At 41.0% G+C, this 14,978-nt stretch overlaps 1 protein-coding gene across 4 annotated transcripts; it reads left to right on the top strand.

Moving 5' to 3' along the window:
* The first annotated feature begins 2,705 nt into the window (after positions 1 to 2,705).
* LOC121882931 (alpha-N-acetylgalactosaminidase-like) lies at positions 2,706 to 8,837 on the top strand. Of its 4 annotated transcripts, none has more exons than XM_042391461.1 (10): positions 2,706 to 2,839; positions 4,230 to 4,263; positions 4,907 to 5,063; positions 5,574 to 5,714; positions 6,351 to 6,562; positions 6,659 to 6,753; positions 6,853 to 7,014; positions 7,471 to 7,668; positions 7,785 to 7,925; positions 8,008 to 8,837. In XM_042391461.1, exons 3-10 carry the CDS (start codon positions 4,909 to 4,911, stop codon positions 8,206 to 8,208), a joined length of 1,305 nt encoding a protein of 434 aa, XP_042247395.1. In that variant the 5' UTR covers positions 2,706 to 2,839; positions 4,230 to 4,263; positions 4,907 to 4,908; the 3' UTR covers positions 8,209 to 8,837. The 4 variants fall into 4 exon arrangements, with proteins under 4 accessions (XP_042247395.1, XP_042247394.1, XP_042247392.1 ...); XM_042391460.1 differs by having other exon boundaries at positions 4,904 to 5,063; XM_042391458.1 differs by lacking the exon at positions 2,706 to 2,839 and having other exon boundaries at positions 3,997 to 4,263.
* The last annotated feature ends 6,141 nt before the right edge of the window (positions 8,838 to 14,978 follow it).

The following is a 14,978-nucleotide window of genomic DNA, read 5'->3' as shown; positions in this document are numbered from 1 at the left end:
TGTCTGTTAATATTTTACTTTTGCTCCAGATTCGAAAGTTCAGAGCTGCTGTTCTGTGATCAGATTTCCTTAAAGAACACTTCAGGTTAAAGATGAACACAGAGAGTTGGGGTTGTTTGTTAATCAGCAGACCTTAAAAACCTCCTGCTGTTAGTTGTAAGTTTGTTCCTCTTCTGGCTGGTTTCCTGGTTGAAGCTGCTGATTCATTTCACCTTCACTCATCAGCTTGATTCAGATTTCAGCATCTAAAGGTAACGTAACCAACAGTTTTCATCATGTTTGTGTCAGCGGGTGTTAAAATGATCTGTTAACAGCAGAGATGGTAGTTATAGTGATGTTTTATTTTGCTTTGTTGACCACATTGGTGGAATGAAGAAACTCCAGAAGAAAGAAATAAGAGTATTTATCAATACTCTTATTGGTTCTTTTTCATCACTAAAGAATCAGGTTTTTTTAAATTATTATTTAAAAAAAGAATAAAATCAGAACAGGATTAGAATAGATTTCTATTTTAAATATGATAAAATATTGTTTCTACAGCAGCAACAATAATGTTTCCATCAGCAAAGTTATTATATAAATTCAATAATATCTCATTTGAAAGAAATAAAAAATGTCAGTAAAATATATAATATTCCTGGCATTAAAATACTGAGAGAAGTTTAGAGAGAATGAAGAACACAGGCATCAGACAGTATCTTCATCCTGTCCTCCTCCTCCTCCTCCCTCTGCTGCTGGTTGAGAGGGGGGGCTGTTTCAGCAGCTAAATTTACAAGAATTTAACAAATTTTAATACACGTTACAAACTAAGCTAAACACAAACACCGACAAATAGAGCAGAGGAGAGGACAGAGAAGCTAGCGCAACCATACATGAAGCAATACGCGGTAGAGACTAGGCATAGTTTCCCCGTGTTTACACAGGAGGCGTTCAGGTACAGTGTTGAGCGTAGGTCACTCGCGTTTTCGAAGCCCTATACACAAATTTGCATGCAGTTACGCGCTTAAAAACATAATAAAACCCTGAGGTCAAATGATGAAATTGTGGAAATGTGCATTGGAATGTTGGACTAAAGTGCCATTAAAAACATACACACACAAACGCCCCCAAGAACACTAATGCCCATTTTTCAAAAAACATTGCTTTCAGCGCCCCCAGACGTTGTCTGAATGCCCTCCGGGGGACAGTACTGCTAAGAAACGCTATGCCAGATGATGGAAGATGCTGACAAGACCATGGTGGGCTGAGACAATTAGTCAATTAATTGATTAGTCTGTTGTTAGTCTGGGTTTGGACTGTTGGTCAGACAAAACAAGCAATTTCAAGATTTCTCCTTGGACTTTATGAATTAAGATGAGAATTTTGACTTTGACTTTTTACAAACAAAACAATTATTGATAATGAAAATAACCATTACTAGCAAACATAAAGCCCATAACAGTGAGTTAGGGTTTCTATTGAGGTGCCCTCTTCATTAGGTCAAGTAAATAGCCTACACCTATAGGCTTTGACATAGCGTGTAGACTAGACAATGATGAGCTTTGATCTAATTGGCGCAGAAAACTTTTTTTCTGTTCTGTTTTATTGTAATTAACCTATTGTCGAAATTTTGATATTTTCTTTCACAGGATTGTAACTCAATACATTTACTCAAGTATAGTATTTGTATAATTTCGAGGTACTTGAGCATGTCCATTTTAAGTTATACTTCTGCTTTACTAGTCTAAACGTGATGGACCCAGCTACATTTATTTCTCAGCTTTAGTTACTTTGCAGATTGTTAAATATATGATCATTTTATAAAATATGATGCAGTATTATAGATGCAAATACCCAACAGTATATAAAGTTGTTAGAATCAGCCCTTCTTTGACAATCTTCAACAATACAATCATCACATCACATAAATGCATACTTAAGAAATAGCCCACTTTAGGAACATTTTGTTAATAATAGGATACTCAAGTAAAATGTAGAATACAGGACATTTTATGATGGAGTAGGCCTATTTTTACATTGTTGTTTTGTTATTTTACTAAAGTAAAGCATTTGAATACTACCACACTGTATATAGTTCAGCAAAAGAGGTGTCAGCGTGTTTTTTGCTAGCTCATTTTAAAGCGGTAACCTCCTGGGATGAAAAATGCAAGGAGGTCTATCTGCAGACTTGCAGTATCTACACGACACACCCACTTTGCTACATGACACACCCACTTGGTTATGTTTTGGTGTGAGGATGGGGATCGTTAGGGTTAGGGTTAAGGGTCGGGGGGGTGTCATGTAGCATATCGTTAGGATAACAACATTAGGGGGGTGTGTTGTGTAGTAAAGTGGGTTTGTCATGTAAATCTGCAAGACTGCAGATAGGCCCTTCTCAAAAAATGAAGCCAACACAGAAGTGGCAAAAACTGCAGTTTCTCGAATGGCCACTTGAGGCTGGCTCCAAAGCGAGTCAATCCCCATAGACTTCCATGTTAAAATGCCCAACTTTACAGCAGAAATAAACATGTTTACAGCCTGGTACAAAAAACGGTTTTGGTCTCTGGTCAACTGTACGAGGGTTAAATTTTTATATAACTCACCTGTTTAAATTTTATTAAGGCTTACATTTCTGCATAATTAAGAGGTGGCCACTGAGTGTCAGGTGAGTACCACGGACAAGACGTACGTAACATAATCATGGCGTAACCCCAGATTCACAGAGTACAGCCGTAGCTGTCGCTATTTCAGTGTGTTTTCAGTTCATGAAAGTAAACTGTAACCTTTTCGTTGCCTTAAAAAGTCCTGTTCAGTGTTTGGTTGTACTAAAAGAAAGAAGTCGGATGTTCAGTTTTTTCCGGTAAGTACAGTTTGTTTGATGCTAGAGAAAAATTAGCATTAGCATTATCACAGTTAACCATAGACTGTAAATTCACTGTGCTAACAAAGCTAGCAGCTAGCATTAGGGTCAGCTCCACCCTCTTGTCCAGTCACTTCTGGCTTCAAATATCCAAGATGGCGATGATCAAAATGCAAACCTGAGGCTTCAAAACGGGAGCAAGTCCCCAGGAAGAGCGCTTTGAATTGGTTTTGAAGCTAATTTGACATAGTGGCCAGACCGTGTAATTACAATATCACGTTATGCTATTGGGCCCAAAAAGAGTTTTCCCCATAGACTTACATTTTGAAAGCGTCGTCTGTAAATCAGTGGATATTTTTTTCTTGAGCATCACAACCCCTGTGTTTCACTTTTAAAGATCTAGAAGAGCCACACGATTGAAACATTTTATCATTATTCAAGGTAGTAAGAGGGCTAAACCAGAAGTTAGCAATCTCGGCTGGCAGAAGTCTCTACTGAGCATGCTCCTGATGCATTGGGCACATAGAGCATGGGCAGTATGTTTTCATCCGGGTATTTCTTTACAGCGGGAGGTGGATTTTTTTGGCCACTGAGCAACTTTAATAGGAATGACCCATGGATGTATTATAAGAGCTGGATACCGCACTAATAATGGCACCCATTCAGTCCTATAGGAATTGCTTGGCTAGTGCATACGCCAAAAAAAAGTTTCCACATAATTGACGTTTGCAGTTCGAGGTGTCCTGTCAACAGTTTTACAGACGTCTCTTTTACATTGGTGGTCTATGAGGAAAATGCTTTTTTGGCCGCAGGGGGATTTTTCGCTGCAATACCGCGAGTGGCCACTGGGAAAAATTGGCTGTAAGGCTAAGCATCGTCCCTATCCAGCTCTTATTATACATCCATGGAATGAACAGAGCCCCTGCCTCCAACACTGTATCCTGTTTACTTTATACATCCATGAACAGGAATCGACAAACCAGTGAGTGACGTCATGGGGGCTCCATGACGTCACTCATCCATTATTTTTTACAGTCTATGCTCATCTTACAATGATAAAGAGGGGAAAGGACTGATTGAAGGAAACTGGCTGAGTGAAAAGTAATGGGACGCGGCCCGGTCTTCCCCCTGTGATTTTTCCATAGACTGCTGCCTCCTCTGTGGTCAGCTGACAGAGCCGCTGTGTCATGTGACAGCCGCTTCCTTATAGAAGCAGCTCAGTATATTTCACTACAGTCGGTCCGAGAGGAGTTTTATGAGTGAGTGAGAGTGATTTTGATGAAGAAGCGGGGACTGTTTACAGGACAGAGCGGTGTGAGGAGAAGAGCAGAGATTTAGGGTAGTTCAGAAGGCTTGAACGCATCCTCATTTATCTTCCTTCCTGTTTCAGCTTGCCATTACTGAGGGGCGCTCAAACAACTTCAGTAAGTTTATCTTTTAACACGTGGTTAATTATGTGAATATATGTCAGTATATATAGGCTGTTCAATCTTTTTTGAATAGCGAATTTTAAAATTAATTTGTAATTCCCTTCATTTTAGTTTAAACAATACGTTGTATCATTCTTAACAGGCTCTAATTAAAAAATGAAAAAAGCTACAAGGGATTTACGTAGTATTGTATTTTTGTATTATGTTTCTTTGTAAAGCGTGATCATTTCCACATGTAGGTATTGTAAGCTGTACACTTGTCCTGTTGTAGGAACTTACTGTTCTAACTGTTCTAACTAGTTGGTTTTGATTTACTTATCTGATGTTTACGACTGTTTGATGTCAGAAGTCACCTGGCAGGTTGTTGCTACCTTCAGCCAGGTCACACCCAGTCAGCTGAGACTCAGGAGGTGTGTGTGAGAGAGTGATGCATGTCAATTGGCACTGAGTATACTATACTGTCAGTATGTACAAAGACTTTAACCGTCTTGGCTGTACTCAGTAAACCACATCTTCCCAGCAGGTCAGCTTGTCTCTCGGGCCACAGTCAGAGCAACTGAGGTTCGATGTCATTCACACTACGGCTCTGACATCCTTCTGCTTCATCGAGTTTGTTTTTGTATTGTCTATTCGGCAGGAATGCATCTGGCGGTGCTTGTTTTTGCGTCGGCGCTCTCTGCAGCCACCTTTGCCCTTGACAACGGGCTGATGAGGACCCCTCCCATGGGCTGGTTGGCATGGGAACGGTTCCGCTGTGACATTGACTGTGAACATGACCCAAAGAATTGCATCAGGCAAGCCAACAAAATATGAATATTACACACAACTGGAAAAAAGCTCAGTATCTAATACTGCAAGGTGATATTCGTGAGTAATGCTACTGTTGTCTTAATTAACTGTAAACACCCTGTTTTAGTGGAGGTGGGTGTGGAGCTCTGGAAACCAAACAAGTTTTGGGGAAACCAAAAAACCTTTTGTGAACAAACTGTCAAACTGTTTGCCACTTTAACAATCTGCATTTGTAAGTCGTCAACAGATTTTTTTTTCTTTAGGCCTCATGGTGTCTTTACATGTCTTTTGTTTATTCTAGCACCTTTTTTTTTTTTTCTTTTGAGCTCGAGGCAGCAATCTTAAACAAAACACCGCACTCAACAAATACCTTCACATACCAAAACCCAATCACAGTGCTCTTTGTGGTCTTATCTTTGGAATGCAACAATGACTTTATTTAAATCCATCCCTTTTTCAATATTTGCTCATCAAATGTGTTGCCTACCAATGAGCCGTTTCTGTCTTTCCTGCAGTGAGAATCTGTTCATCGACATGGCGGACAGACTCTCAGAGGATGGCTGGAGGGAGCTTGGCTACGTCTATGTGAACATAGATGACTGCTGGGCCTCCATGGAGAGAGACAAGCAGGGACGGCTCCAACCTGACCCTAAGAGGTACACCCACACCCACCCATACACACACTGCAGCTGTTGTTCTTCAATGCAAACACTTATCTAAAACCTCTAAGCCTGTGAGTCAATAAAACTGTGACTGAAGGTGTGACAGTGTGACAGTCATACAATCATATGACAGCAACAAAAAAACATGAGTCAGTAATTTCAATAGTGTGCGGTGAACCTGTAGGTATATTATATGCAGCTTCAGTAAAATAAAGACAACAAACTGATCCTTGACCTATCTGGAAAGTGGAAATGAAAAAAGGATGTAAAAATCCAGTTACACACACACAAAAAACAGCAAAAAAACAACTGAAGGCTTTGTTGACTTTAGAGCTTCACTTTTTCAGTTCTTGGTAGGATTTTGTTCCTTTTTAGTTGCATTATATCATGCTAATCTCCATAACATTCAATTTTATATTAAATTAAACCATGTTTCACTGGATCCATTTAGAGTGGTCTCTCGGCTGCATATTATATTTAACAAAAAACAAATGCTGTACTTCACAGCTGATGATTTGAAATTGCTTGCTTGACCATTTGTTGAACTGAAAACCTTGTCCCTAATAAGTATATTTCATATTATGCGCTTGAATATAACATTATAATCGCCCTTTACCCCCTTAACCCCAGGTTCCCAGGAGGAATCCTTAAGCTTTCACGCTACCTGCATGACAGGGGTCTCAAGCTGGGCATCTACGGAGACATGGGCACACACACCTGTGGGGGCTACCCTGGCACCCCACTTGACAAGATTAAGATAGATGCTCAGACCTTTGCCGACTGGGAGGTGGACATGTTGAAATTTGACGGCTGCTATTCTAACGCCACAGAGCAAGAGCAGGGTAAGGACCGGAGATGTGACTTTTAGATTGTGGTTATTGAAATACTGCTGATTTGATCTTGTTTGATTCTTGTTCCTCTTCTTGCATCTTGCATAGGTTACCCTCTCATGTCAAAGGCTTTAAATGCTACGAACCGTCCCATTGCCTACTCCTGCAGCTGGCCCGCCTACCAGGGTGGCCTGCCACCTCAGGTATAATCAGAATATCTTAAATTCTTTCATGTCTTTCAATTTCTTATCATTGAAAACATTTTTTAGTTTCATCATGTGAAATGTGCTTTATATTTCCAGGTAAATTACACTCAGTTGGGGGAGATCTGCAACCTGTGGCGTAACTATGGTGACATCCAGGACTCTTGGGACAGTGTACTGAACATTGTCGATTGGTTCTTTGACAACCAAGATGTCCTGATGTCTGCAGCTGGACCTGGAAGATGGAATGACCCAGATATGGTCTGTTTAACCAACATAATAACGGACACAATTTTTACATATTGCCTATGTGGTCCATCAGTAAAGTCAGGAAGAACAAGTGATACAAGTTTTTTTAAAAAAAAGGCCTTAATGTCTCCACCGGAATTTCTCAAATATTTTTCTGCAAATAATCCTTCAGCATATGGCCAAGGACCTACTGACAGATAACTCAAATTACCTCATGATAACATGTAATTCTGACATTTACTGAATGCTAAATTAAGAGTTCCTAGTGAGGATTCTCAAGTATTACTGGAGCCCATTTTAACAGCCAAAATAATAATAATTATAATACTTTTAATACACATATATCTTCTTTTCTGTTTTGTCTTGATCTTGATTCTTTGTTTCCCTTGTTAGTTAAAAAGTGCTACATGTATGAAATTCCTCTAATTCATTCCATCTTCTTTGTTTGTGTGATTTTGACCTACACAGCTGATTATTGGCGACTTTGGCCTCAGCATGGACCAGTCTCGTTCTCAGATGGCTCTGTGGGCAATTATGGCCGCTCCTCTTTTCATGTCCAATGACTTGCGCACCATCAGCAGCGGGGCCCGCAGCATCCTGCAAAACAAAATGGCCATCAGCATCAACCAGGACCCCATGGGCATTCAAGGAAAACGCATTGTAAAGGTGACACACTTTTGCATTGATCCTGCAGCTTCTTATTATCTTTCTATCCCCCTTTTCACATTTCTTCTCATTCTCTGTGCCTTTATTCATATTTTTGGTCATTTTCTCTGTGCCAGGAGAAGAGCGGCATTGACGTGTTGTGGCGCCCCCTGTCAAAGAATTCCAGTGCCTTGGTGTTCTTCAGTCGTCGCACTGACATGCCCTACCGCTACCACACTTCCCTCAGCAAACTGAACTACACCGCCGGCCACTACGAGGTCAGTTATCTGTTTATTGCAACACGTATGACCATGGCAAGAAAATCACTCACTTATTTTCTCTTTTTTTACTGTTCCTCAGGTCTTCGACGTCTTCACTGGCAAGACCATGGTGCTGACGGACTCCACTGACTTCGTGGTGTCAGTGAACCCCACAGGTGTGGTCATGTGGTACGTCTCTGCGCCCACCAAACTGGGCTTCCACCAGTTCTATAAAGGTAGTAGGGTCCGGGGATCTGCCTATGATGACCATGAAAATGCCATCCCTCCCGTCTTCCTCTGACAAACTTCACACATACACTGTCAAGTGTTCAAAGGACTTATTGCCAATGGGTAGTGCTGAATGTGTTTGCCTTAAGTGAATGGCACTATCTGTTGCAAAAAATGAAATCAGTGTGAGCTCAGGGACAGACGTTTGCATCTGGATGTATTGTATGTCACTTGTCTGAAGTTTTTTCATTCTCTGTGATCCTTCTCTCAAATTCTGCAATGCAGTATCAATGTTGATCAATTGAATGGCTCCAGAACAATGCGCTTTTAATACCACAGTGAGAAAAGCGATGATTTGGCACTCATGTCAACTGTTTTTGTACTGAGCTGCTGATTGGTTTTGCGATCTCAGCTGTGATTACCAAAGCTGAAAGACCTTTCTTATGAAAGACCTTTTCTTATTCAAGCATGCATTCCCTTTGAAAAAGAAGCAGGATAATCTGTTCCAGAAAAGGTGCAAACTAAGAGGGATGACAAAGGCCACTGCCATGCCAGTTTTTCTGAATGAGGTTTACATTTTGGATTTGTTGTATTTGAAGGCTAATTGTTTTATTATTTTGTTTTAGGTTTTTATAAGAAATTATTTTGTGAATTATGTGTTATTTCTCACTAAATAAAACAACACATTTCTCATTTCAATCAGGCAATGGCCGACGTTTGTGTATTTGTACGTGAGTGTATTTGAAATTCTTTAGGTGTACGTATACGATGGGCCATCTTGATCTAGAACTTGCTCATCAGACTAAAAATGTTGTTCTGAAATTGTTTTTTTTCCCTTCAGATCTCTTTTTAAAATCAATATACACACACTGTCTATGGATACATACACGTTTTATTTGAATGACCTTAACCCAAAAGCCTGGCAGTACAGTCCCAATTACACTGAAGGATCCTGTTGAGTCTACTTTAGGGACAGCTGAGGCTCATACAGTTCACACAAACATGTGAATGCACTATAGCTTCAGCAGCAGAATGCTGTTTTTATGTGTGCAACTATATGGCACATGTGATAAGATAGTTATTTTATAATTTCAACCTCACATCATTTAACAGCCATAAAGCCATAATTGTGCAGTAATATAAAAAAGGGTTTCATGTTTTTCCTTGGTAAGATGTGGCACATTTAGAACATAGTTTCAGTTCAGTTTCTAAAGAATTTTTCAGGTTCCTGAAATGGTGAAAGGATGTTATTCTCTTTTAGCTTTCACTTCACTATTGCTTGTTGAAGTAAGTCTCAATTTATGCCGGGGTTCAGCTTTAGTTCTGTACAGGATACATTTATCATGAATAAACACACATTTACAGATTGTTTTTTCATATGTGCAATTATAATACTGCTGCCTTATTTTCAGCCTTTGTGCACTAAACTCATTTACAAGGCACATTTTTCTAAAAAAGATCATCAGTAACTTGTTGATTTATTGTGGATCAATGGAGACGAAGCTTTGATCTATATTCATTCAGCAACAGATTGTTATGCAGAGGTAACATGATGCGTGCAATAATGTCATTTTCTGGGAATGACCCATAATGATACTGTACACAGCATGAGTAGAAACCTGACTCACAGATTTGTTTGTACAAAGTACAGAAAATAAAGACAGGGAGAGGAAAACGGAATAATTTAGCAAACATAAACACAGGCTCACATCCACATTCAGCCAGTAGAGGTCAGCGCTGCTCTTCAAGCTGTATGGACGTGACAAGATGGGCTCTCCAGTCAAAAATCTACTGCCAAAAAATGCACCTGCTGACCAGCACAAGGACAGTCAGTTCATTCGGCTTGGCCCTTTATCTCTTTGCTATGATTTCCTCTCGTCTGGTACTCTCTTCCATTTTCACACTTGCACAACATTATAAATCAACTCCTTTTATACTAGTCCTTCATTCCTCTCCTTTTCTATCGTCTACTAATCCATTGTATTCATTCTGCCTCCTCATCTTTATTCCTTCCTTCACTCCTCCTTCTCCTTCTTGTCTCATTCTGCTGAATGTTGTGCATAGTATCACCTCTGACCTTGCTCTCAAAACCCTGCGTCAGTCTCAAGATACTGGAGTGGTCACATGAGTGTGTGCATTGGCATGCATGCTACTGCATGCGCGTACGTATGACATGAGTAAACTTGCGCTGAGTGACACAGACACACACGGACACACACACATATCCCCTCTAGGTCATTTCAGGCCGGATCTGCTGTGTCTGTGTGTGCATGTGTGGGAAAGAGGATCTTTGCCTTCCTTTCTTTCCCTTTCAGTCGTCTCAGATATCCATTGGCTGGCCGAATACGACACATCTCTCACTGTCAAGGTCCCTGCTGTTTGAGAACATGACGTGGGAGAGAAGTGAGGGAGTTATGATAGAAAGAAAAGAGAGAACAGTGCAAGAAGGATTCGGGGGAAGGAGTGTGGGGGGGGGGGCTGTCAAAAGTCTATTAGAAGGTGCAAATGAGCAAAGGAGGGGGGAATGTGAGAGATGAGCGAGAGCGAGGGAACGGGTAAGGGAGGGGGGGGTGAGACAAGGAGAGACAGCGTTCCTGCCGATGCTCACGTAGGCCCACAGCTGCAGAGGCGCAGTTGCCACTCTCGTCTTTGTACCCCCCCACCACCAACAACAGCACCCCTGATTCAATTCTGTAGCCCCCCCCCCACCCCTTCCTTCATCCAAAACACGTGCTGTTGTCACGCTGCTAGTCACACTCTCTGCCTTGCACCTCTAAAATTCAACCCAGATGAAGGGGTGGGGGGTGGGTTTGGCCTCTCATGGCTGCACTCAGGATGCAGACAGGACTTTATATATAGGTCAGAATATATGCATGGTCTCAAAGGAGGCCAAACACATTCAAAACCCCTTAGGTGCTACCACAGAAAAAGACAAGTAATTGAGCTGTGCCTCGATCTTTTTTGTCTGCTTTGGGATCTAACATTTTCATTTCTGGTTGTGCAAGTCACATGAGTTGCAGTTTTGGATATAACAACAATAAACGATGAATATATTCGAATCTTGAAATCTGTTTACCTGCATGCACAGACACACAAAAACACTAGTACTGTGCTGTTAAGCTCATCCTGGTGACATCATCTGTCTGTCTGCATGGCTGGTTGATGACTCATGACAATATTATCCCAAGGTCTGATACATTGCAGAAAAGGTGTTCACTGCTATCTCATCTTTCTGTATTTACAGTATTGACATGTAGAGAAAACATTAAACTGTCTTCCAAGGGCAGTTAGATATATACAAGTACCAGGCAAAAGTTTGGACACACTCTCTCACTCAAGTGAATGGGAAGATGTTGGCTGATTATAAACCCTTGTCATAACAGATTTTAAATAAAATAAAAGTAATAAAAAACATTTAGATACTGCACTCTATGTTTGGAAAAGCAGGCACATATTTAGTTTAGCAGTATCTACAAACAGGCTAAGCTAGGCTAGTTACTTTTTAGCGGGACAATCAGTTTAGTTTTTATTTTTACAAGATTTGGGTACTGCCTTATTATGTGATGTAACAAACCTAATTACTAAGATGTTGGAGCATCAACATTGATTTTTCAGTTACAGAAAACAGTAAGAATTGGGTAATTTAGCTTTAGCTATCTCACAAGCTAGCCTCTGACAGAGTGCAGTCACTACAGTTTTGTTTTTACCTCTTTTTTCTTGCATGCTGTTTTCCATCCTAAGATACATATTATATATTGCATCACAAAGTTTGCTAAAGGGTAAAATGGATAACTGCACCGTTTGTTAGGGTATGCTACACTGTTGCTTTATCCTGTAGCTCCATTTTGATTAAAGTGCAGATGAGATAGAAAGCATGGACCATCCTGCTTGTTTTACCTGCACATTACTGCTAGTTTATAGTCAAATAAGATTTGATTTATCATTTCCTGTCAGTGGAGATTTCCCCCAATGGTTCAGACTGGACACCCAGGTTTTATTTTAAAGTGCCCCTCCTCTCAAAAATGCGTTTTTCTTATTGCTTACTGCTTAATGATGTATGTGCAGAGTTTGACACCAGAAGACTATTTTCATCTGGAGCAAAGTTCAGAATTTAAGGGATGGGCATATGAACATGATTTGTGACATCATTACTACTTTGGAGCCAATCGTGATTCAGTATGGAACATACACAAATGTGATGTGGAAACTTCTCATATGCTGAGAATTGACTTTTCAGTGAAGAAGTAAGAGACACCATGTGTTCAGCAGTTAAAATTTTGAAATGGACAAATTGACAATATGCCCTCACAGATTCTGGATTTTCATGAGGGAGAAGGAGTCATTTGTCATTTTAACAAGTTTTTAACAAGGTTATTTAACTTTTTGTATTTTAGATGTCCGGAGTGGGTCTTTAAGCAAACATAGAAAGTCTGCAAGCTATTACTTAACAGGGGCTTTTCTGTTGCGGCCTCGCTCTTGCTTCTCCTACTTTTACTCGCTCACACATTAGGCAAAGACCAGACACCTTGTCCTCACACTGCCTCGCTACTCCTGTATTTATATGTTTTTTATTATGTGTGGTTTTTATCTTGTGTGTCTCGCCCTGTGTTGTTTTTTATTGCTACTGCGTCAGAACCAATTGTGCCTCAGGTACAAATAAAGGTCTTGAACTTGAACTCGTGGCTTACATTTGCACACTCTTCTGTTGGATTCTGTGACCCATGAGGCAAAGGACGGTGTGCTTGCTGCAGACTCATCTACTCTCTCCTTTAATCCAAAAGTACTGGGGCATTGAATTAATTTGGTTTTGGACACTGGACACCTGGTGAAGGTTGTTCTGCCCTGTTCTGTCCTGTAAGCTGTTACAGCCGAGGATGTCCTGCTGGCTGTATGGAGATGCTGTTGTTTCAGCTGGAGCGAGAATGCATGTGTATATTAATGTATGGGGAGTTGGGGACCTTGTGTGCATGATGGCAAAAATGTACTATGTCTGCAACTGTGAAGGGATACAGTTAATGACTCATCTGTCTCATCAATGATGAAACTTTACATGACGTCAAGGTGCAAACTATTTTCATGATTTAGCACTTTATACTTCCAGGTTTTGCCCACACATAACCCATTTAACGTCATGTGTGGTCAGATTATGCTGTTCTGTAATTTTTATGAATGAATGAATGTCTGGATTTGTCCACCAGTGGCTGCTGTTGACTCAGTCAAACAGACGCGCCTGGTAACTGTTTCCACGATGCTGCTGTGTACGAGCCGAGCTGCACGTTGCCGAGGCGTTGGGTTCGCATGGCAATGGGCCAGGCTGTCAGCTGCCTGCTTACTGGCAGCTTGTGTGGGTCAAAGTCAGACACTGCAGCCAATGCTGTTCTCTCTCTCTCTCTCTCCCTCTCATACACACTCAGACAGACACAGCGACCACACGCACACACACACACAGTCATGATCTCATTCTTTCCCTTTAACTCTGTATTTCCCCCCTTGACGTTGCACACATGTTCACAACCTCTGAACCTGGTCTAATTTTCTCTCTCCTTTGCACTTCCTATGCTGTCCTGTCCTGCACAGACAAATCCCTTATATCCTGGATCCCACAGGGTACAGTGACCACATTTACCTTCCTGCAGACATACACTGTACATCTGTGAGAGAGGGTGTGTGTGGCCAGTCCCTCACTGAATTCCTCTGTTCCACTGTATTCCCTGTTTGAGGTTTCCGCATCAGATCCCGAAGCCTTTCTGGGCAGCAGAACAAAACCCCATCTTCCCTTTCACTGGCTGGAGCAAAGCACAGCCAACACAGCAGCAGGATTTGGCACAAATCAGCTTCAAGGAGAATGGTTGGAAAGGACTGGAAAGAGCAGGTGGAGTTCTTTGGAAAGAGCGTTTGCGGGTGTGCATGTGTGTGTGCGTGCGTGCATGTGGCGAGGGTCACACTATTAGAGACTTGTCAGATTACCAGCAGATCTTTGATATGCATTCACACAGCAACAATTTGTTAGGTAATATGATGCCATTTTGAGCTGCCACCGATAATGCATCTATTTTTGGGTAAAGCCCCATAATGAAACACAGCATGATGCTGTAGAAAGTTGACTCACAAGATTAGTTTGCAAAAAGGAGTCATGTGTGGGGGGCAGCCAATAAAAATAGGGACGTGATCGGTCAACAATGCCTCTTGTAACCTTCAGTCTGGTCTGCGGATATCCATGTGCATGGTTTTCTGTGCTATTTTTGTTTGTGTCAGTCAGCATTTGGACTTTCTCTTCTTTATTTAGCTGGATTCTTCTGCTTGTGATTGTGATCTCTTCTCTCCCCGCTTGCCAGTCTGTCACCAACACTTCTTTTGGCTGCCTGTCAATCTGTCACTTGTTTGTACTCTATCACTAACTCTGTAAAGTAAAGGTGTCCTGAATAGAGGTCATAGCTTGTCATTGCTAATTTCATTTACGCCAATGAAATCACCACAGCTTGATTTCTTCTCCTTTCAGCAGTGTAAGACGATACAACATAAATCCTGCTACATAAACATTAACTGTTTCACTAGATTATTAGCCACGCTAGCAGCACAGCTCTAGGGATGGTTTACATGAAATCTAGACAAATATTCAAGGTCCCTGGAGGATGAATACTAATGACTTTGGTGATCGCCTGACTTTTCATCAAGCGCCTTTATCAGGCCAAAAAAATCAACCAATTGTTAGCATGCTAACACACTAAACTAAACTAAACTTAGATGGTGATCATAGTAAAGATTATACCTGCTAATCATCAGCATGTTAGCATTGTGATTGTGAGCATGTTAGCATGCTGATGTTAGCGTTGCGATGTTAGC

Source organism: Thunnus maccoyii, chromosome 17 (genome assembly GCF_910596095.1).
Source record: "Thunnus maccoyii chromosome 17, fThuMac1.1, whole genome shotgun sequence".
Taxonomy (NCBI): domain Eukaryota; kingdom Metazoa; phylum Chordata; class Actinopteri; order Scombriformes; family Scombridae; genus Thunnus; species Thunnus maccoyii.
Note: the sequence above shows the minus strand (reverse complement) of the source record. Positions and strands in the feature narration are given on the sequence as shown.